This window comes from Chanodichthys erythropterus, chromosome 5 (assembly GCF_024489055.1).
Source record: "Chanodichthys erythropterus isolate Z2021 chromosome 5, ASM2448905v1, whole genome shotgun sequence".
NCBI lineage: Eukaryota > Metazoa > Chordata > Actinopteri > Cypriniformes > Xenocyprididae > Chanodichthys > Chanodichthys erythropterus.
The window spans coordinates 6806425-6830225 of NC_090225.1; the positions used below are offsets into that span (position 1 = coordinate 6806425).

Below are 23801 nucleotides of genomic sequence, written 5' to 3' on the forward strand. Positions count from 1 at the left end.
ATGGACGATATCAGCATAAATCCTTATCATTTTTTGGTGCAAATACATTAAAGTAACTTAATAGCTTCACCAGTTGATTGCCAATTAAGTTTAGAATACAATGAACCAATTAGAACCCAATTTAGGTCAGATAGCTGCTAATGTTGGATATTTTAATGAATGTAAATTTAATTTTTTTTCTATGTATAAACTGTTTATGTAATAAAATATGTTTTCGTAGTTTGTGTTGTCCCTTATCAGTGCAAAATTATCACAAATTAAAAAGGATTAATGCCAATATTGTCCACTTTCTAAGGCGTTTCCAGGCTTTTGGAGGGCATGCAGTGTACATTTTTATAATATTTTAATAATTTATTAGTGAAAGCTGAAATTAACTAAGATTGATGAATGCTTTGGAAGTGTTTTTCATTGTTCATGTAGTTAACTAATGTTAACAAATGTTTTTTTTTTTATTTATTTAAAAATAATTAGCATTGATTAAAATTTCATAAAGGTCAAAATTCCTCCATGTAGGCCTAAAATTAAATTTTTTTCCATGTATAAACTGTTTATGTAATAAAAAATGTTTTCGTAGTTTGTGTTGTCCCTTGTCAGTGCAAAATTATCACAAATTAAAAAGGATTAATGCCAATATTGTCCACTTTTCTAGTGCGTTTCAGACTTTTGGAGGGCATGCAGTGTACATTTTTATAATATTTTAATAATGTATTAGTGAAAGCTGAAATTAACTAAGATTGATGAATGCTTTAGAAGTGTTTTTCATTGTTCATGTAGTTAACTAATGTTAACAAATGTTATATATTTTATTTAAAAATAATTAGCATTGATTAAAATTTCATGAAGATCAAATTCCTCCATGTAGGCCTAATTTTACAAACATAAAACGTGACCAGAAGAACGTTCCGTTATGTGGACTGTACAGTAGGAAAATCTTTTCCTGAACTGTGAAAGGGTTATGTGTTTTCCTAAAAACAAATCCTGCCCCTTTTCATTCGTGTGAAGTCGTCCACGAGTCAGCTCCACCTCTCCCTCCTGTTCCCCCAGTGTGTCCCGTCTTTCCCATCGCTCTTTCTCTCTCTCTCTCTCCCACCCGCACGACTGTCCAGCTGGCAATTCACTGCCATTACAGCGGTTTATCACTGTTCATTAGGTGTCTTTCTTTGCTTCGTACAAGGTCTCGGTCCTGAAGCCGGTATCTATTCTTTTCTAGATGCTTTTCAGTTTCTGTGCATAAATACAAACTTCATGAAACTGTGCTAAGACTCAGTGTGGGGAAACCGACTAACTTAAGGTAAGTGAAAAGTGAAAATAGTTTCTTTTTTATTCGTCTGTGCGTATATTATTGAATAGTTTACTCTTTTAGTGAAAAAAGTGTCAAATAGTTACTATTGAATAGCGTTCTGCACCGAGATAATCTGAGATAAAGCAGCTGGACGCCAAGTAGCCTACAATAGTCTTTATATTTCTCTCAGTTTTGTCAATAAAAGATGCCAATTAGCCTGCTTGTATATGTTTTAGAGAACAGTGATAATGGAAGTTTATTTTCTCCTCCTCGGCTTGTAATGTATTTCTTAAGAATGAGCAGCAGTCTTCTTCCTTTGCGCAGAGACGTTGATTAAAACTAGATTTGGAGTCGCTTTAAATAAATATAGAAACATTTGCATTTCGCCTTCATATACTTAGGAACTTGTACTATTATAATAAATAACTTGTAACTAAGTAGTTAATATTGGTCGGTCTACGACCCCTACAATCTCCACATACCTTTTGGGATCCAGTCAGATCTGGCTGCGTCTCGCCGTTACCTCAGCAGATTTGTTTATATAAGCATTTCAACTAGATACAGTTTACAGATTAGATTATTTAAAATCGTATACTTAATGGTGTTAGTTTGATTTAAATATAATAACAGTTGAAATACCATTATAATTTAAAGTGCTTGTGAATCATGTGACCCTTGAGCTACTGAATATCTGTTTTCAATTGCGCGCCAGTCTCTTTACTACCTTGTATAATTGGATCCATCCAAGCATTGGAGGAAAAGTCCTTTGTCTATTAAATGGAAGACGTTTGACACGTTTTTAGCATGTTTTACACATGAAACATTCTTGAAATTACTAATAAGTCTTGTCTAATACAACTATATGTAGATTTAATAGGCCTATGCGGATCTGCATATGCTATTTTATTACAAAAGAGAGAAAATATGAGACATGTGATTCTATAATTAAGGTAAATATCTCTAAGAGAATAGTTTTATTCAAATCAAGCTGTTATTTTGGCAAATTATGTAAGTATGGAAAATTAGTGAGTGTATTTATTTATAGGCTACATAAATGCTAGCTATGAAATTCCCTCAGCAAAACAAAGGAGTTTGCCATTTTATACCCAAAAATGTTTAAAAATGTGGATTTGCATCACCGTCATTTCCATAATTAACCTGTTAACTGTTAACTTTTTGAAAATATACATGAAAATGCACCATCTAAACTTAAATAGTTGTAGCCTAATTAAAGAATGCTTTGGAATATAGACTTAAGTTTGGTCTCATTTTAAAGAAGACAGTCAGCAGATTATTGCTCATGTGAAACAACAAAAGGACAGCAAAAAATAAAAGTATGAAAAAGTTATGTAAGTTTAAATTTATTGCAAATCAAATGTACTGTATTTATATAAAATATATATGTTACAAAATAATTTTTACTCTAAAATTACTATCAAATCAAAGCCATATGTCTAACCAATTTGTGTTCCAAATTTGAAGTTGATATCCCAAAATTGAAATTCCCATGAGATTTTGTTTAGGTATCAAAAATAGCCACTGAGTTTCATTGACATTCTTTAGATTTTTTTTATGCATTCTCCTGTAACAAATTTATATATTTCTGTCCAAATATCACAAAACAGTTGGCAGATATAGAACCGGGAGACACAGACCTTTCCAACAATATGTGTTTTGTCAAGATTAGAAAAGGTTTTTATTATAAAGTAGTTAAAATATTTTTTTTTTACTACAAAACCTGACAGGGGAGGAGCTTGCTAAAAGAATTTAAAGTACCATTTTCATGGTAACACAAGGTCCAATTTCAAAACAGGATGAATCTTGAGTTTGTAAGCTTTCGAATGATATATAGTTTGTCAACATTATAGATCAGGATAAGTATAGGATATAATTGTTTTAAACATGCAGTGGCAAATGGGCCCCCGGTGGGCCAGTGACAGTTAAAGATGTGGCGGAAATGACAATGTGGTGCAAAGTTCATAACAGAAATGAAAGATACATTTGCCCAACTGTGTGACATTGTTAAGGGTCACACTTTATATTGGGTGGCATTAACTACTACTAACAAGACTGAGGATTTACTGTGTAACTACATCTTGTCCTGGAAAATTCCCACATTTACTTCTAATGAGTTTGATGGCTAGATTTGGGAGTAAATGTAGGGTTAGGATTATAGGGGTTAGATTAAGATTTTGGGGTAATGGTTGGGTTACAGTTATGTGTAAAGTGTAATGCAAGTACTATTAATTTAATTACAATGTATCAACATGCATGCACATTGTTGTATCAAATGGTTAAGTACATACAGTAGTCGTCCACCTATAAAGTGTAAAGTAACTGAAAAGTGAGTTTTAAGAGAGTCCACTGGACCACAAGTGGCCATGTTTAAAGGAAATATTAGGGAATCACCCTTATATGGGGATCTGCTTGTAAAGGCCAAACTCGTCTTGCAGTTCGTAGAGTTAGTGAAGTTTTTATATGGATTCAAGTTTGTGTTATGCTTCAAATGAAGGTAATGCAAAGATGCTGTCTAGTCCCAAGGCTGACAGTTGAAGGGCATGTGTTTGGGTGACGGGTCTGTACCCGCTCGCAGTGCAGCAGTGCTCAAGATTTACATTCCTTTGTGGTCCACAGGCTCCAGAGTGACTTGTCTGTTAAGCTGTTGTTACATTAGTGAAATCCCATAGCTGCACCAGTGAGGGGCTTTTATATCATTTTCATCATCATTACAATTTTCTGTGCAATATCGTACTATATACAAAGATTTTAAACTATTCTGTCTACAAACATTATGAGATGAACCTCATGTCAATCACACATGCAGTCAGTGGATTGCGCTGTTAAATGTTTTATTGCTTCCTTTAAGTCAGTATACAAGCTGGTAATAATAGCTACTGAATCAAGGCAGACAGCTGTAGTTTTCCAACTCTGCTTTGAATCCAGGGAATTACATTCACAGCTTGTTCAAGTCAGGTGTTTAATTCATGTAACTTTTTTGTAAATCCTGAAACAGCTCATAGTGTTCAAAAATATAAAAATAGATGCTTGCACATGAAAGTATTGAGTATGTGTTTATGTTGAATAGGATGTGTGTGTCAAATGCAGTTGTTGTCAGTTTCCTACTCACTTTTTCTGCAATACAGCAGGTACCCTAGGGCATGTTGGGAATCCAGGATACTTGCAGACCTTTGATCTGTGGGTGAATCTCAAGAAATCATGTCTGTGTCACATTTTGAAAAAAAGAAAAAGAAAAAAAAGATATATAAGATACTGTAACATTAAAAAAAAATAGTTAAGTTAGCAAATAGCAAAAGTTTTTTAAATAAAACAAAGATTAATGGAGTATATTTTACAAGAACGTACTTAGTCTTTCTACTTCAAAATTTCATGTTTAATTCAGTGTGTTACTTGCCATTTCTTTGTATTTATTTGTGATTTTTTTTTTTACATTACAGTGATTAGAAAGCATTTTACTGTACTACATTTTACTGAGAATTTAGGGTGGGGTATGCTTAATCATCTTGAAAATTATGTTACATGGCAAAAAAAAACAAAAACAAACATGGTATTAAATGTCGGCAGGAATCTGAAATCATGTGATAGTCTTTTCTTCCTTATTGTGACAAAAAACCAAATGTGAAATGGCTTTTTAAACAAGAAAAAAATTAGATTATGTTCATCAGGAATTGATTGGATGGTTGTGGTTTGCTATTGCTGTGATGTCATGTGAGTGACAGGTTGTCCCGCCCTCGCTCCGGTAAACATAACGTGAGAAGAGAAGGGGGATTTTTTTTTATTAAAGATTATGAGGGCACATGAATAAATAATAATAATAATGTGCATGCATGGATAAGTGATTTTATAAATACTGCACTATTCCAATGAAAAAAAATAAGAATGGTCTGTTTTGATTTCATGGAGTCTTAAATTGTTTTTAAGCAATATACAATTTTGCTGCGAAATGTGACCCAGGCTAGAACAACCACAGTGACCAACATGCAAGATAAATTTAACAGTGAGCTTAAACATGTTTTGTGTGAGCAACATTGTGAACGATAGTGAACAAATCAAAACTCACACTCGCACAACAGTAACCGTGTGTGTTTCCTCTCTTTGTTTCTGTTCCCTGCTGCAGAGCCACACATGGAGCTGTGTCAGTGGTGGCTACACATTTTTGTCTTCTTACTTAATGCTTGGATTCCATCATGCTTTGCCCAAACCCCACCGCCAGTGCGCTCCAGCCCCACACCGACCCCTCAGACGAGTCAGACGGCAGAAGGGCCAGAAACTCTGAAGTTCCGCTTGTCTGGTTTCCCCAGGAAACACAACGAGGGACGAATTGAGGTGTTTTATAAAGATGAGTGGGGAACCATCTGTGATGATGACTTCTCACTGGCCAATGCTCATGTCCTCTGCCGGCAGCTCGGCTTTGTGTCCGCCACGGGCTGGACACACAGCGCCAAGTATGGCAAGGGCACAGGTAATGCGCTTGCACTCACTCGCACACTCACTCAGACCAGATATAAAGCTATTTCTGCATGCTGGTATGTGCTCCTCAGAGAGTTTGTGTTTGTTTCAGGGAAGATTTGGCTTGACAATGTGCAGTGCAGTGGCAGTGAACGGAGCGTGTCGGTGTGTAAGTCTCGCGGCTGGGGCAACAGTGACTGCACTCATGATGAGGACGCTGGAGTGATCTGTAAAGATGAGAGACTGCCGGGATACGTGGACTCCAATGTTATAGAGGTAAAAGACCCTACACCAGTGTTGGGGAAAGTTACTTTTAAAAGTAATGTTACAGTATTGCGTTACTCCCTAAAAAAAAGTAAGTAATTGCATTACTGCATTACGTTACTTTTTCTCACCTTGGCAAAAATTCTATTTTTGGCAAATGAAAAGGCCCTTTCACACCAAAAGTGAAATGAATAAGCCTTAAAGGGATAGCTCACCCAAAACTGAAAATGTGATGTTTATCTGCTTACCCCCAGGGCATTCAAGATGTAGGTGACTTTGTTTCTTCAGTAGAACACAAATGATGATTTTTATCTCCAACCGTTGCGGTCTGTCAGTCATATATTACGTCAATGGGAACTCCAACTATAAGAGTAAAAAAAAAAACACGCACAGGCAAATCCAAATTAAACCCTGCGGCTCGTGACGACACATTGATGTCCTAAGACAAGAAACGATCAGTTTGTGCGAGAAACCAAGTGGACATAGTGGTGTATTAGAGGTAAAAAATGATATAAATACTGTTCGGTTTCTCGCACAAATCGATCGTTTCGTGTCTTAGGACATCAATGTGTCGTCACGAGCCGCAGGGTTTAATTTGGATTTGTCTGTGCATGTTTTTCTTTACTCTTATAGATGGAGTTCCCATTGACACGCATTATACGACTGACAGACCGCAACGGTTGGAGTTAAAAATCATCATTTGTGTTCTACTGAATTAACAAAGTCACCTACATCTTGGATGCTCTGGGGGTAAGCAGATAAACATCACATTTTCAGTTTTGGGTGAACTATCCCTTTAAGGCAGGTGCACATGTGTGATTTTGGCCACAATTTGGTCATCTGAGACAAATTTTGAATTTCCTAAAAGATTTCTCTGATCCTAGGCTAAAATCTGTAGTCTCTGGTCGTTAGTTTGACATGTTCACTGATATCCAATGCGATCAAATTTTACCTCAGATGAAATGTTGGCAGTGTCAGAGGATTTGGCGCACAGTCCTGCAGTGTGTTTTCTTCTACGACGAATGTCAAATTGACTTATTTTTCAAGACAAGTCGTGATCAAAATTGATCACTAGAGATTTCTTTGTTCGTCTAGGTTTCGGTCTCGCATGTAATGCACCAAATGTGTATGGGCTGATGATGTAAAACTATGGTGACCATATGTGCCATTTTCTCAGGACACGTCCTGTCCAGGATTTCTAAGTTGCATAAAATGTAGTTTTGGTTTTGTTTTCATATTTGCAGAAGGTAATGATTAAAAAATTATTTTACCAATAGCGTGCATTATACATAATCGACCAATCGTGGCTTGCGAGAAGGCTGGATCTACAGAGACCGATCAAAGCATTGCAAATACGACAACATTTTAATGCATTGCATGAAGACTGTCGATAAGAACAGTGGCTTGCACAGACCTCCGTTTAGAAATCACGTTCCGGGGGCACATCAATATGACCACTTTCACGATTAAAGAGGCAAGGGCTTAAGCCATTTTAGGCAATTTAGAAATCCTGGATAGGAAGCATCCTGGGAAAATGGCACATATGGAAAAACTCCAGACAAGTTAGTTTAAGTTTTTCATCTAATAGTTATATTTTATTTTATTTCAGCTTCATTCCAGTTAACAAATTAGTTTTAGGTTTAGTTAACAATAATAACCCTGATAAGAGTGCAGTACGCACTCCAAGCACCTCTTTCTCACATGCTTCTTCGCTCTCTGTTCTTGTTTGACTGTCCACATAGTTTCTATTCTTTGCACGATGCATTTCTCTCAGGTGCAGGTGAATGAGAATAAAGTGGAGGAGGTCCGTTTGCGTCCTGTGTTCACCATTGCAACTAAGCGGATGCCGGTCACCGAGGGAGTGGTGGAAGTCAAGAATAAGGACGGGTGGGCTCAGATCTGCGATAATGGTTGGACACCCAAAAATTCTCGAGTGGTTTGTGGCATGATGGGATTCCCTCACGAGAAGAAGGTCAACAAGAACTTCTACAAGTGAGTGTTCATGACATGTAGAAGACCTCTGACAGGTTGTAGGGCGGGAATCAATTTTATCCATCAGGATTGTGATTGGCCAATGAAACATTGTTACAAAAAACCCTGTTAAAACCAGTTTTACACAGATGAATGTTGCTCTATTTAGAGCAACATCCTGTGTGTGTGTGTATGTGTGTGTGGCATCTCACTATACTGTGGCTGTTTAGCCAGTGTGAGTGGAAATTATGTTTACTTTCTCAGTCATCTGTGAAATGCAGTTTAGCTCAGCAACATACACACAGTTTAAACCACAGACAAACACTTAGACAAGGAAACTATTGCATATTGCATGCACACTAATTAGAAGAAAGTACACTGGATTCTCATCCTTCAAATCCAGTGGAATGTTACAAGAATGTTTGTAACCTTTGAGACCTTTGTAAAACACATATGGCTTTACACACATACACTAGTGAAGATTTGATAATGAGAAGAAGCTTAGAGGATGTCTGTGTCTCCATATTTTCCATATGTTGTTTTATTGACTACATTAAGGTTTCATTTCTCAAGCCGTCTCTCTAAGGCACGTACGCACCATTACCTACCCCACATTCTTGAATCAATGGCACACTGTGACTGATGATGTTTCCATAACCTCAGAAAATCAGAATCCGAAAAAATGTCACAGGCTCCATTAAATATCCCGAAAACTATAATATTTTAATGGAACTTTAATGGAATTCTTTTTGAATTCCAGCATTGTAAAAGAACAGTCTGATTTATGTTTTATTTTTGATAAAAAAGCAAAGCAAGTTTCTTTCTGCAATGCTATGACTTTGTTAGAGCTGGCCAGGTCAAAATAACATACAAAATACAATCAAATTAAAATAACAAAATGTTAGAGTAAATATGGAAAAATATTATTTTTATATATATTCATTTTATATTCCCTTTTAGCATACTTTTAAAAAGAGTGTTTATTATGGAAATAATATACTTTAAAAGAATGTACTCAAGTATGAATGTAAAGTTTTACTTTTTAATTTTAATTACTTGAAAATGTATTATAGTTTAAAATTATATTAAATGAAGTTAGCTGAACTTTGTGGTTTTTTTGACCATCTTAAGTAGGAATTAGGTACATCTTTATTTGTAATTTCATAATTACTATTATAATTTTAAAGCTCAATTTACTGACAAGCATTTTTGGTAAACTAAAATATACTTTAATGTAAACTTGTGTCATGTATATGAATATATTTGTAATGACGAAGTTGCAATTTAGTACATTTAAAATGCTGTAAAAATCGATTCATCGCATCTCACATAAAAATTTGTAAATATACTGTTTGTGTGTGTGTGTGTGTGTGTATATATATATATATATATATATATATATATATATATATATACACACACACACACATATTATATATTTACAAACTTATGTTAGATGCACTTAATCGCAATTAATCGATTTGACAACATTATTTAAAATCTAACTATATAACTTTAAAATATAACATTAATATTGAATAGCACTACAGTTAAAATGAAAATGAAAAGTACTTTACTTGTGCTTTAATGAGTCACTCAACATCACAATAAGTGTACATCTTTAAAGCATGACAAAAGATTATTAAAACAATGATTTAGAATGTACTTTACAGTAAAACTTTTAATTAGTCATCATTACAAAGTGCAGTTTTTAAAAGTGTGTCAAGTATACTATCTTTAAGTTCACTTAAGTGGCCTTTTATTTCATTATTATTATTTTATCTGCAAGTACATTACAAGGGCACATTCAATACAAATGAGCAAACTTTATGACCATTTCTATCAAGGGTTAACTTATGGTGATGCTATACAACCTTTCCCCTCTCAAACAGCCTGAACTGTCCTGAAGTGGACAAAGAGAAAGAGTATGTGTGCTTGACCCCATTTCCCTGTTTTCAACAGGCATCTCAGAAAGAGATCTGCTGAGCCAAAAGCTAAAGTTAAAGTAACAGCGGCCAGGTACCATCTGAGGGAAAGAAACCAGTAGTGTTCTTTCCCTAGAAGACTGAAACACATAGTGTGGCTTAAGTAGTGATCTTAAACGCAGCGCTATTAGTTTTTGTCATCCTCTAACTAACTTCAATCTAATGTGTGTTTTAGTCAATTATCCTATTTTGTGAATGAGTTGTTGATTTGCTCTCTCAGTGAGGTGTGTGTGTGTGTGAGAGTATATCTGAGAGAGTGGAGGACGAAACATTTCCCCATGAAGAACTTATTACCATCTGTTAGTTTTACTCACATAGTTTTGAGATGAGGCTGTGCTTGTGTAAGAGTAAAAGCTTTCAGAGGGAGGTTTCTTGAAACGGACACCCTCGTGATAATACTAACACAAATCCCGTTCTTTTGCTTCCTGCATGTTTACCTAAGATATGTGCGCTTCTAAGTGTGCTTGTTTCAGTGTATATAACAGGCGTGGGAAAGTGAAATCACCACTAACAATTTTTTTAATTGATGTGGTATTTTAAAGTTTCTGTTACTGACTCTTAACGTAATTATTATATACCAAATAATAATTCATTTAGTTGGTTTCCTCACAGCATCTTGTTAAATCTTAAAAAAAATAAAAAGACTTACATTTCATTTCCCTCTTTCCCATGCAGCTGGTATGTATATGTGTGCACATGCATGCTGGATGTTGCAGTGGACATTTAAGTGTTTTGAATGCTTAATGGATGTTTGCATTACAGGCAGGGGCCCAAAGCTAAGACTATCACTAAAACTAGTTCTAAGCATAAACTGGGCAAATCAGCTGCAGCTAAAAGGTAACCTTGGTAAAAAAAAAAAGGGAAACATACTTTACTTTCTTGTCTCAGACCTTTCTAACCTTCTGTTTTGTTTTCTAAATATAAATGTGTCGCCAGTCAGAATTCTGAGGCCTACAAAACCTCTAACAAATTATAGAAAGTGGTTGAAGTCTTCTGAAATAAAAATATATAGAAATACACTGCCATTCAGAAGTTTGGAGTCAGTAAGATAATTGTTTTAAAGAAATTTGTACTTTTATTAAAAGTGACATATTTAAACTTTTTTTTTTCCTGTAAAAAAATATGTATTCATGCCTTAAAGGGATTGTTCACCCAAAAATGAAAATTTGATGTTTATCTGCTTACCCCCAGTGCATCCAAGATGTAGGTGACTTTTTTTCTTCAGTCGAACGCAAATTATGATTTTTAACTGCAACCGCTGCCGTCTGTCAGTCAAATAATAGCAGTGATTGGGAACTTGAACAATAAGAGTCGAAAAAACTTCCATAGACAAATCCAAATTAAACCCTGCGGCTCGTGACGGCACATTGATGTCCTAAGACACGAAACGATCTGTTTGTGCGAGAAACCGAACAGTATTTATATAATTTTTTACCTCTAATACACCACTATGTCCAACTTCGTTCAGGTGAGGTCTAGTCAACGGAAGCTCTGACAACGGAAGTGATGTCTCGCGCTCATTGAAGTATATGGGTGAGACATCACTTCCGTCAACAGAACGTGTTTTTTGACCTCACTAACAGGAAGCTGAACGAATATGGACATAGTGGTGTATTAGAGGTAAAAATTATATAAATAATATAAATTATAAATTATATAAATAATCGTTTCGTGTCTAAGGACATTAATGTGTCGTCACGAGCCGCAGGTTTTAATTTTGATTTGTCTAAGCAAGTTTTATTTACTGTTATAGATGAAGTTCCCAATCACTGCTATTATTTGACTGACAGACGGCAGCGCTTGCAGTTAAAAATCATAATTTGCATTCGACTGAAGAAAAAAAGTCATCTACATCTTGGATGCCCTGGGGGTAAGCAGATAAACATCAAATTTTCATTTTTGGGTGAACTATCCGTTTAAAAATAGCCTAAATGTAACTCTACACCCTTGCTTCATTAACTATTTTGATCAAATAAATGCAGCCTTTAGCAGAAACTTCTTTCAAAAACATTAAAAAACTGTACCGACCCCAAATCTTTGAATGGTAGTGTACATTTTGTTGTATGTCATTGTTAATATTAAATTACTGTCCAAAATTAATATAATTCAGCAAGCATCTCCAATATTTCCATGAACAAAATCAGAGAAAAGGAATGTGTAGCTTATAAAAATTGTGTATCTATACAAGAATATTGCAGCAGCTGTTGAATGTGTAAACATCTTTCTCAGAATAAAGGCTTAACCTGAATATGGACCTTAATGTGAAAATGACATGCATGGAAACATGGTAAGTGTCTTTTTCACTTCTCCTCTCTCAGGCTGTATGCTGAGCGGCAGAAGAATCACTTCCTGGTTCATTCAGTGGCATGCTTAGGCACAGAAGTGCACTTGGCTGCATGTCCTCTAGAGTTTAACTATGGCAATGCCACAGAGTCGTGTCCTGGAGGAATGCCTGCTGTGGCCAGCTGTGTACCTGGGCCACTGTACGCACAGAGCGCTACCATGAGGAAGAAACTTAAGATGCCGGTAAAGTGTGTTCATGTGTATGATACATGCAATAGACTCACTTTTACATGTATTTACACTGTGGTCCCCACTGTTTCATTTCAGTCTGCTATACGCCTGAAGGGTGGAGCGAAACATGGCGAGGGTCGTGTCGAGGTGTTGAAGGGCAGCGAATGGGGGACGGTTTGTGATGATCGCTGGAACCTGCTCTCTGCCAGCGTCGTATGCAGAGAATTAGGCTTCGGCTCTGCCAAAGAAGCCCTCACAGGTGCTCGCATGGGACAAGGTGAGAATGCAAAGGAGAGACCAGAAAAGATTAGGAGAAAGATTTTTTTTTTGCCTGCAGTGATGGAATGCATGGAATGCTTTATTACCTGACCAGTGACTTGGACTCTTATCTCTGAGGTCATCAGAGATAACAACCCATCACTGAATATATAAATGCCCTAATTTATTACCTGACTGCCTGGAATATTTCATTCTGACTGGTCAGTTGCTACAATCTGCAGCCATATATAATAAACAGGAATTATATAACTGACCTTTGTCCCTGGCAAACCAGTCTCCTATATAGCTATATGCTAGTTATAGCTTAATGCTTAATGGGTTATTTCACCTAAAAACGAAAAGTATCCCATAATTTACTCACCCTCAAACCATCCTAGGTGTATATGACTATCTTCCTTCAGTCAAACACAATATATTAAAAATATGCTGGCTCTTCCCAATAGTAACTGAGATTTAACTCTTATGCCCAAAAAAGCACATCCATCCATCATAAAACGAATCCATACGACTCCAGGTGGTTAATAAAGGCCTTCTTAAGCAAAGTGATGCAGTTTTGTAAGAAAAATATCCATAATTTTTTTTTTTTTTTTTTTTCAATTATTTGTTAGTATGAATGTGCCATTCTATGCATATACTTCTGTGTTTTCTCTCAGGATTTGGGCCTATCCATATGAATGAGGTGCATTGCACTGGTCATGAGCGCTCTCTATTGAACTGCCGCTATAAAAACATCACTACTGAGGACTGCAAACACACTGAAGATGCTTCGGTCCGCTGCAATGTCCCATATATGGGCTATGAGAAGACGGTCAGAGCAACATATACATTTGTTATAATAGGTTTATATGCACTGTTTAAATGTGCAAAAGTATTTTTACATGTGCTAATTTTATTTCATTTATGTCATGTCATGTCTGTCATTCTGATGTTTTCAGAAACTCTATTTTACATCCACTTGCATCTATTGCTTGTTTCTCAATTCAAGGAGAACGCAGCAATGATCAAATGAATGAATGATGTTGTGCTCAATATTCATTTTGACTCAAAATGGATGACTTGAGTGGTATCATTGTCTGTATCAAGAGACAATTACTGGAATTAATCATCTGTTGTGATTTACAATGACTGATCTCAACAGATGCAACATACCTTTATGCATGTAGGGGTCACCAAGGATAGTTGTCACACACTATACAATATATATATATGGTCCAGTTATACCAAAACTAATTTTAAAATTCAGATATCATACATTTTTGCAAAAGCTGTTTGGAAACACATGAACAAAATAAAACAACACTGACATACACTTTTTTCTTTCATTCAGCAAGGACATGTTGATCAATACAACTGATCAAAAATAACAGTAAAGGCATTTATAATATTACAAAACATCTACTTCATATAAATTCATCAAAGAATCCTGAAAAAAGAATATTGGTTTCCACAAAAATATATATATTTTTATTTTAGTTTTCAACTTTGATAATAATAATAAATGTTTCTTGAGCAGCAAATCAGCACATTAGAATAATTTCTGAAGCATCATGTGACACTAAAGACTGGAGTAATGATGCTGAAATTTGTTTTTTTTTTTGTAGCCAAAACTGACTTTTAAAATAAAAAAACAAAAATGCAACCTGAGAAAAGGTGTGACAATTAGCCCTGGTCTCCCCTAAAATCTAATTGAACTCCCTCTTACCCCTCGTCCCTGGTTGTGCTATGCTCAGGTGCGCATCTCAGGGGGCCGAACTCGCTATGAGGGCCGTGTGGAGGTGTTGCAAACTGAGGCCAATGGGACGTTGCGCTGGGGCCTGATCTGTGGAGAAGGCTGGGGCACTGAGGAGGCCATGGTTGTGTGCAGGCAGCTGGGCCTCGGGTACGCCAACCATGGTCTACAAGTAGGATGCTAACAGTAACAGCAATACACACTTGCATGCTAACAATACCTTGAACTTTCTGCTACCATCAAAAAAAGTTCAGATGGTGCTGGCTTACACACTCCCGCATACATATTCAAAGCCTTGAACTTTGAAAACCACATGAAAACACAGAGTCAGTGCGTGTTGTACAGGGACAGAAATAACCCTGCTGAAAAGATCAGTCAGCTCTATCCACGTTTGCTAATGAACAACTTGGTTATACTAGATAGACCAGCACCAAACTAGTACTAACCAGTCATGCTGTTCTATACTAAGGCCTCTTTTATAAAGACATGCATGGAATGATCCTAAATGTGAACGAACAAAAATTTCCGAAATGTTCCTACTAATGATTTATGGAATAACATACACAGAGACACAAACAATTATCCTTAAAGGTGCAGTAAATGATTTCTGAGAAATGCTGTGGAAAATTTAATGGGGGCTTTCATTTTGATTTCACTTTTTTAACTGTAGTTAGTGTAAAATAAAGTTCAATGCAAAGGGAGATATTTTCTTTTGTAGAAACCGCTTTTTAAGGACTACAAAAAATGGCTGGTAGGAACTACAACAAGCTTCTTCCTGGGTTGGTGACATCACAAACCCCACAATTAACATATGCCCTGTCCCTGAGAACATGCAGGCCATGTTGGGCCCCTTTAGAGGAAGAGGAAGAGTTGTTGTAGTAGAGTGTTGTTGACATGCCGTCATTTTACACCAAACTGCTTCACAAACGAGAGTCAATTCAACACTGGATTTGCACAAAAGATTAACATGACAGCACATGCTAGTCGATGAGATTAATCAACTCCACAACAACTACATAAATTTATCCACTAACCATTCAGAAACGTCCAGTTGCATTCTAAAAGTTGTAATTTCTTCCTGAGTTTCAAATATCATCAGTGTTTCACAGAAATCGCTTAATACACCTTTAATGCATCCCACTTTATAAATCACAGTTTATCTTTAATTCAAGCGCATGTTCTTCATTTGGCATACTTATAAGATTTCTTTTTTTTTTTTTTTTGCCTTTATGAATCCCAATTTGTTCCTTAACATGGGATAAAAACCATGAAATTTAGGATCGGATGAGATTGTATGTGCGTTTTATAAATGAGGTCCTTGGCCTTTTCAGCAGGGACGTCTGTCTTTGTATGTGGGTAAGCATCGAATGGCAGGAGCCAGATTGGTGAGCGTGGTCAGATATGAGTGTGTTTGACGTTGCGTAGGTTGTGATTTCAGGTGCGTCTGTCAGGTGGGAGGTCACAGTATGAAGGGCGAGTGGAGGTGCGGGTGGGGCAGCGTTGGGGCAGTGTATGCAGTGAGGGCTGGACCACCAAAGAGGCCATGGTGGCATGCAGGCAGCTAGGGCTGGGGTTCAGCATGCATGCTATTACAGTGAGTACATGACATACACACATGCTGACGCAGACGCAGCTGTTTTCCTTCACCAGGAATGTTGTTTTTAGGCAACATGAATGATTAGGAATAAGATGTTTCTTGTTTTTTTGGAAAATAAGTTGAACACTTTTGTGGTAACTCTGTATAGACTAGAACAGCCATTGACGGTCTGGATGCTTGGCCCTGTTTTTGTTATGTGGTGCGGGCCCACTATACAATTCTGGGTCATATTTTACCCCAAAATAAAGTAATCATAGAAATAATATTTTAGGACCAAGATTTTTTGCATATGGCATTATTTTCATAATAAATGAGCACCCCCTCCCCCATTCTCATTACCATAATGCAATAAATAAATAATCTTTTGTTAAGTATAATTTCTTATTCTTTAATTTTAATTTTTTTATTTTAGAGTTAAGTGTAATCTGGTAATGTTTTTCCCCAAAATAAGGAAATTATAGAAATAATATTTTAAATATATGAATGCGAGACAAATTTCATCTAGTGGAAACATTTGGTACTGCGCCCAAACAAAATCTTACTGAAAGCTCATTTTTTTAAGATATCAAGCTCTAATTTGGAGCACAACTTGTTTAGATGTATTGCTTTAATTTTCTCACAAGAGTAAACCATGTTTTGGAAAATATATATTTCAAATACAATTTAAAAATAATATTTTTGTACATTTTTCCAAAATCATAATCTTAAACTTTATAACTTTTTCTTAGTTTCAAATTTTTTCTTTTTTATCTTTTTTCTTTCTTTCTTTGAATTTTAATTTTAATTTTGAGATGAAGTATGACTTGGTCATGTTTTAAAGAAATTATAGAAAATACATTTTTAGAACCAAGGCATTTTGAATTGTGACATTATTTTCATGACAATTAAGTATATTTCCGACAAATTCTCAATTAAAATTATTTATGCAAAAAAAAACAAATAAAGAATAGTATAATTTATTTTTCTTTCAGTCATTTAGTTTTTTAAATTGGGGTGAAGTGACTTGGTCATGTTTTTGTGAGATTTACACAATTGTTATTTTTTCTTGGGTATAAAAGGTGTTAAGATGAAAGGAACTTTACAGTACAATCTTCAGATAGTTATGAAAATGGCATGTGTACCATATAAGTCTGTGTTGGTGTAGGTCCAGTGAATTTATGACCATTTCATTCTTTTCATAGAAAACTGCTTATCACCATCTGTCTGTGTTTGTTTGTTTTGATGCATTTGCTAAGGAAACATGGTATTGGGATAGCAGTAACGTGACAGAGATGGTTATGAGCGGAGTGAAATGTACTGGAGATGAGATGTCTCTGAGCCAGTGCCAACACCACAGAACGGTCAGCTGCCAGAAAGCAAATGCACGATTCTCAGCAGGAGTTATCTGCTCGGAAAGTGAGTAATCTTACATGTACACACAAATACAAAGGTCCTTGAATTTGTTTGGCTGAGTAGCTGATATTAAGCTGGTATTTAGACCAACAGCAACGGGAATTTTCACTGATTGCAGCACTTCATTGGTGTTTATAATTTCCAAACAGACTTTCAGTTTTTGTATTAGTGGTAGAGTATTTTTCAGTGACTCTTTCTGTAGGTTACATTGTTAAACCAGTAGGTGACTGTCTTTATAAGTGGGTCATTGAATCATTTATTCAACTGATTTGTTCTATATATTCGTACTATATAGAACCGAGTAGAAAAAAGTAGTTTGTCCGAATTCATAGTATTCATAAAACAGTAGGCGAAAAGTACCCGGATGACCTACTACTTTGTGCAAGATTCTGAAGTGCGCATCTTATGGACATTGTGCACATCTTATACGATCCCATGAGGCCAGAGGAGAGGATTTGTGAATGTCAGTGAAGCAACACAACAGATGCTGAAAGTCCAGAGTTCATTCATACTACACGCATTCATAATACATAAAACATACTTTTTTAACGGTCGGCAAGTAGTTTCTTAATTAATGATTAATAGGTTCTGTCTTTATGAGTGAGTCACTGAATCAGCCACTCAACCAATTTGTTTAAAAACCCTGATTCATTATAGGATCAAAAATAGACAAAGTAGTTGGCAATATTGTGTCTAAAATTAAGGTTACTTAGTATGAACTTCTTGTTTATAGAACTGTTGTATAAAAGCAATGTCATATTCCGAATCTAATACTGAGTCTTGAATATTCAGTCATTATATACAAAATATTACTCATGGATAACTGGAATTCTCACCTCTCAGACGGTCAGTCTGCTGCTGATGGTATACCAAAAGCTGTGGTCAGTCTTGTTTATCTCTCTCTGAGCACTAGCCTGTAATTAGTGAACCTCACATGGCGAAGGCTTGACTTCAGATGACTTACACCTGTCTGGATTACGCAAATGAGACAACATATAATTTTCTTAACTGTTGTACGTTGAGCAAAACTGTTTGTTCAGACAACAAAACCTCAGAAATCCAGTCCAGTGTCCAACATGCAATGGCATAAAAATAGAAACAAAACTCTAAATCAAATTCCTGGAACAAAAAGATATATCATTTTTTTTATCGTTGAACTTTAGTTTTAAATTGCCAGCATGCCATTTCAGAGTTTTCATGTTTTAGCTTGATCCTGATATGCACAAGTTTATTTCCCCAGCTGCATCAGATCTAGTGCTGAATGCACCATTAGTGCAGCAGACGACGTATATAGAGGACCGGCCGTTACACATGCTGTACTGTGCAGCAGAGGAGGACTGTCTGTCCAAGACCGCTGCTAAAGCTAACTGGCCTTACGGTCATCGCCGCCTGCTCCGCTTCTCCTCGCAGATACACAACATCGGACGAGCTGACTTCAGGCCCAAAGCTGGTCGTCACTCATGGGTCTGGCACGCATGTCACGGGTAACCATACTGATCCAATTTCTTCCTTCAATAGAGTAAAGTAATTCATATTATTCATGTTGCGCTGAAAATTTGTGTTGCGAGTCAAACTGCGAGTCACATTGGTTTCTGTGCAGTTTGTATGGACTGCCACAGACTAAAAATGGTAATTGCGACTTTTCATTTCACACTTCTGACTTTTTTTCTTAGAATTGCGAGTTGATACCTCACACTTCATAATCTTTTTCTCAGAATTGTGAATTCATATCTTACAATTCAGACTTAATGACTTACAATTTCGAATTGATATCTCACAATTATGACGGAAAAAGTCAAAATAGTGAGATATTTTGCGTTTTTTTTTTTAGAATTGCAAGAAATAAACTTGCAGTTCTAACTTTTCTCTCACAATTGTAAGGTTATATCTATATTATGAAATAAAAATTGCTATTACCTTTTCTATTTTTTATTCCATGGCAGAAACAAGCTTCCATAAATTTGGCAAAATCAACAGTCCAAAAAAAAAAGGAACTAAGGATTCATGAAAAAACAGAAAACCACTATTAATATGTCAGAGATTAAAAAGATCAAATATGAGAAATTATGAACTCCTATTGTTAAAAAATTGTTTCTCCCTTTGTGTTTGTGAATTTTAGCTGCACAGACATGCTTTTTTTTCTTATGTTTACTTGTGGTGACTATTTGCACACTGAAGTATCTAACATTATTTGTACTTAGTGTGAATAGTATTTATCAATATTTGTACTTGGTGTAAATAGCCTCTGCATTTTTATGTCTGGTTCTCAAACCTTTCTGAGAATAAAATGGTTTATCACACTGCTTTTAAACGCTGCAACAGACTAATAATTGAGATTTTACAGATTTACTGTTTGACTTTACATTTCAAGTTTCACTGAAATGAATTGTTTATTAAGTGTCTCAAGCTGTTTAACAATCAAGTGTGGGTCAGATTGACCCACAACACAACATCCACTGCTCTTCTAACTGGTTTCTTTTCAGTCAGTTCTGATGGGATAATGTTATACAAGTTTAAAAACGTTTGATATGTGTGTATGTGACTCCACAGGCATTATCATAGTATGGACATCTTCACACACTATGACCTGATGTCTGCCAATGGCACTAAAGTGGCAGAAGGACACAAAGCCAGCTTTTGCCTGGAGGACACTGATTGTGAAGAGGGTAAATCACACTCATCCACATACACTAAACAATTACAGTCAGCTCAGTTTATTTAGACATGCTATCAGTGGCATAGTTAAAAATCTGTGTTAATTCTAGGTGTTTCCAAGAGGTATGAGTGTGCAAACTTTGGTGAGCAGGGCATCACAGTGGGATGCTGGGATTTGTATCGCCATGACATTGATTGCCAGTGGATCGACATTACTGATGTCAAACCAGGAAATTATATCCTTCAGGTCAGAGAATGGGTGCAGATCATTGTCCCAATCACAAAAAAAAATATCTTTTATTGAGTCAAGAGTAACTTACGGTAGAGGATTAGGGCCAAGCAATAATAAAAAAATAAAACCATCTTGAGATTAAAGTTGCTAAATTTCAAGAAAAAACTTGTTAAATTTCAAGAAAAAAGTCGAGATAAAATGTTGAGAATAAAGTCATTAAATTATGAGAAAAAAGTCTTTTGATTATGAGAACAAATTCATTAAATTATGAGAAAAAAGTCGTTAAATTATGAGATTTTATCTCGACTTTTTTTCTCAAAATTTAACGACATTTTTAAATCGAAATTTAACTAGTTTTTTCTCGTAATTTAACGAGTTTATTCAACATTTTATCTTGACCTTTTTCTCGTAATTTAACGAATTTATTCTCAACATTTTACCTCGACCTTTTTCTCGAAATGTAATGACTTTTTTTCTTGAAATGTAACAACTTTTTTCTCGTTATTTAATGAGTTTATTCTCAACATTTTATCTCGACCTTTTTCTTAAGATTTTAATGACTTTTTTCTCTAAATGTAACAAGTTTTTTCTCTAAATTTAACAACTCTAATCTCGAGATGGTTTTATTTTTTTATTATCGCTTGGCCCTAATCCTCTTCCGTAGTAACTAGACTTGTTTTTGCTTGCTTTTTTCTAGGTTGTCATAAATCCCAACTATGAGGTTGCTGAGAGTGATTTCACAAACAATGCCATGAAATGTAACTGCAAATATGACGGCCACCGGATCTGGGTCCATAATTGCCATATTGGTGAGACACGAATACAAAGCCTCAGAATTACCAGAAAATTTTGGAGTAGAATACTACTGTCGCTTACTACTTACTGAATTATCTGCAAGACATACTTTTAAAAGTAGTATATGAAACAGAATTATGCAACCATTTTAAACAGCAGTGTGCTACATCCCTGTCATGTAAACCTTACATGATGCAATTATATTGTATATAATTCAGAGAGTGGTGTCATATTATCATCTTGGAATTAACACAGTTATTTTGGATTTAATCCAGTTTTTGACTAACTTTTTTGGCAGTCTGATCGAATACAAGAAAAAAAATAGTAGTTGATATCAATTCCAGTTAAAGTGCATTCTGTTGTAGCGATATGCATTATGCACTGAAGATAGTAAGAGTATATGGTAGTATGCTGAACAGGAAAAAGTGTTTCCATTGAATGTCAAATACTGAAAGATTTATTTTTCCTGTCTTCATTTCAGGTGATGCTTTCAGTGAGGAGGCTGAGAAGAAGTTTGAGAAATACCCTGGACAACTTAACAACCAGATCTCGTAATCATATCACCAGATTGAACTAATTATCATATTGAGACAATCTAACATGTAGGTTAATCCAGAATAAAATATTTATTCATTCAAACCAGCCATAAACTAATTATCGTCTCACATTGCAAACCCTAAAATCTACAATATCCAGTGTTTTAACACCAACAGTATAGTTGTATTGACATTACCTGTAATTTCCCACAAAAACAGAACTCTAAAATACACTCTGGGCCACTGAGTCTGGCTTAAGTAGTGTGAAGATTAGATGTAAATGAACATTTGCCTCAGGCCGTGCAGTGGTACAGCCTGCTGTATGTGTTTACAGTGCAATCAGGTGCTTGTTTTCTTAAAGGTTTAAAAAGCCTTGTTGATGCATCACACAGCCAATGTGCTGCTGTCTCTGTGAGTTAAAAGTACTTGAATGTTTCGTATTCCAGATGAGCATTCGTGTTTAAAAGCTGTTGCAAAGTGTGAATGTATGTTATGCTTCAAAGCTCTGACTCAATGTAGGATCCTATTTTACTTTCAAATGGTCTTTTATGTACGACTTGTTAAAGCTTCAGTGACGTTTTTTACACACTGTCCTGTTTATGCATTCATGTGTTCAGATACAGTAATATTAACATTTCATGTCACGTGGAACTGTTAAAGACGAAAAAAAAAGTATTTAAAGTTGTAATACAAAAAATTTCAAGTTTCATGAGCCAATAAACATAAATGGTCATAATGAATTATTAGTCATACCTTACTTTACAAACGTATGGAAGCTTGTAATTGTGACTTTTATCTCACAGTTCTTTCCCTTGGAATTCCGATTTTATATCTCGCACAGTAGACGACTTTAAAAATGGTCAAATTTCATACTACAGGACTGGTATTGCAGACAGGTCTAGATTTTTAACCTGCGTGCTAAATATCTCATGTGTATAGGCGACGAATCAGAGCTTCTCTCAGAGAGCCGTCGTCACTTCAAACGTGAACGAGCACTGATGTGCTTCCAATGTTGGGCTTTTTTCTACTCTCCATTAAAGGGGTGGTTGATGATGATTTCAATTTTTTAACTTTATTTAGTGTGTAATGTTGCTGTTTGAGCATAAACAACATCTGCAAAGTTACGACACTCAAAGTTCAATGCAAAGGGAGATATTTTCTTTTACAGAAATCGCTGTTTAAGGACTACAAACAGCTTTTAGGGACTACAATGAGCTTCTTCCCGGGTTAGAACATCACAAACCCTAAAATTTAGAGAACATGCAACAAAGGGGGCGAGGCCATGTTAGACTGCTTCACAAACGACTCCGGTTTGAACAATGTAAGGCTGAACACCGTTACTGACAATCCTCATTTTGTCTGCGTGAGATTCTCCAGCTTTGTTGTTGTTGAGCAACCGAAGCATGAGCTGTTAAAGCTCCGCCCTCTTCTGGAAAGCAGCCGGGAGCAGCAGCTCATTTGCATTTAAAGGGGCACACACAAAAACGGTGTGTTTTTGCTCACACCCAAATTAGGGGCAAATTTGTCAAGCTATAATAAATGATCAGTGGAGTATTTTGAGATGAAACTTCAGACACATTCTGGGGCCAGAAACTTATATTGCATCTTGTAAAAGAGGCATTATAGGTCCGGTAAGCAGAAAATCAAGGCTATCACATTGCGTGTTGGGTGCCATTAAAAATATCTAGACCTGTCTACGATGTGACCTGTAATGTGAAATGCATTTTGACTGGAACTGACTTCGGCGACGACAGTTGTGTTGTAGACTGAAAAACAACAGCATTTGAGCTTTTTCACACACTGTGATGACACATTTCCAGTTTTCAACATCCCAAATCTAGTAAGTTTTATATATTTTCATTAAAATATTTATAGACACAGTACAGTCCAAAAGTTTGGAACCACTAAGATTTTTAATGTTTTTAAAAGAAGTTTCGTTTGCTCACCAAGGCTACATTTAATTCAAAATACAGTAAAAACAGTAATAGTGTGAAATATTATTACAATTTAAAATAACTGTGTACTATTTAAATATATTTGACAAAGTAATTTATTCCTGTGATGCAAAGCTGAATTTTCAGCATCATTACTCCAGTCTTCAGT

The 23801-nt window shown here is 35.7% G+C and overlaps 1 protein-coding gene across 4 annotated transcripts; it reads left to right on the top strand.

The window, feature by feature from the left end:
* The first annotated feature begins 1066 nt into the window (after positions 1-1066).
* Positions 1067-22407, top strand: loxl3b (lysyl oxidase-like 3b). 4 transcript variants are annotated; one of them, XM_067385116.1, is made up of 15 exons: positions 1067-1291; positions 5418-5762; positions 5862-6025; positions 7788-8005; positions 12288-12495; positions 12580-12760; positions 13416-13570; positions 14493-14663; positions 15930-16085; positions 17324-17483; positions 18721-18964; positions 20031-20146; positions 20246-20382; positions 21065-21176; positions 21644-22407. In XM_067385116.1, the coding sequence occupies exons 2-15, from the start codon at positions 5426-5428 to the stop codon at positions 21715-21717; spliced, it is 2433 nt and encodes an 810-aa protein (XP_067241217.1). In that variant the 5' UTR covers positions 1067-1291; positions 5418-5425; the 3' UTR covers positions 21718-22407. The 4 variants fall into 4 exon arrangements, with proteins under 4 accessions (XP_067241217.1, XP_067241214.1, XP_067241215.1 ...); XM_067385113.1 differs by lacking the exon at positions 15930-16085; XM_067385114.1 differs by lacking the exon at positions 14493-14663.
* Positions 22408-23801: the final 1394 nt, after the last annotated feature.

Excerpts from the sequence above, each read along its gene's own strand:
- loxl3b (XM_067385116.1), top strand. The coding sequence starts at position 5,426 with ATGGAGCTGTGTCAGTGGTGGCTACACATTTTTGTCTTCTTACTTAAT. Across the intron at positions 16,086-17,323 it reads TCAGCATGCATGCTATTACA|GAAACATGGTATTGGGATAG; the intron begins GTGAGTACATGA and ends GCATTTGCTAAG. Across the intron at positions 17,484-18,720 it reads AGGAGTTATCTGCTCGGAAA|CTGCATCAGATCTAGTGCTG; the intron begins GTGAGTAATCTT and ends TTATTTCCCCAG.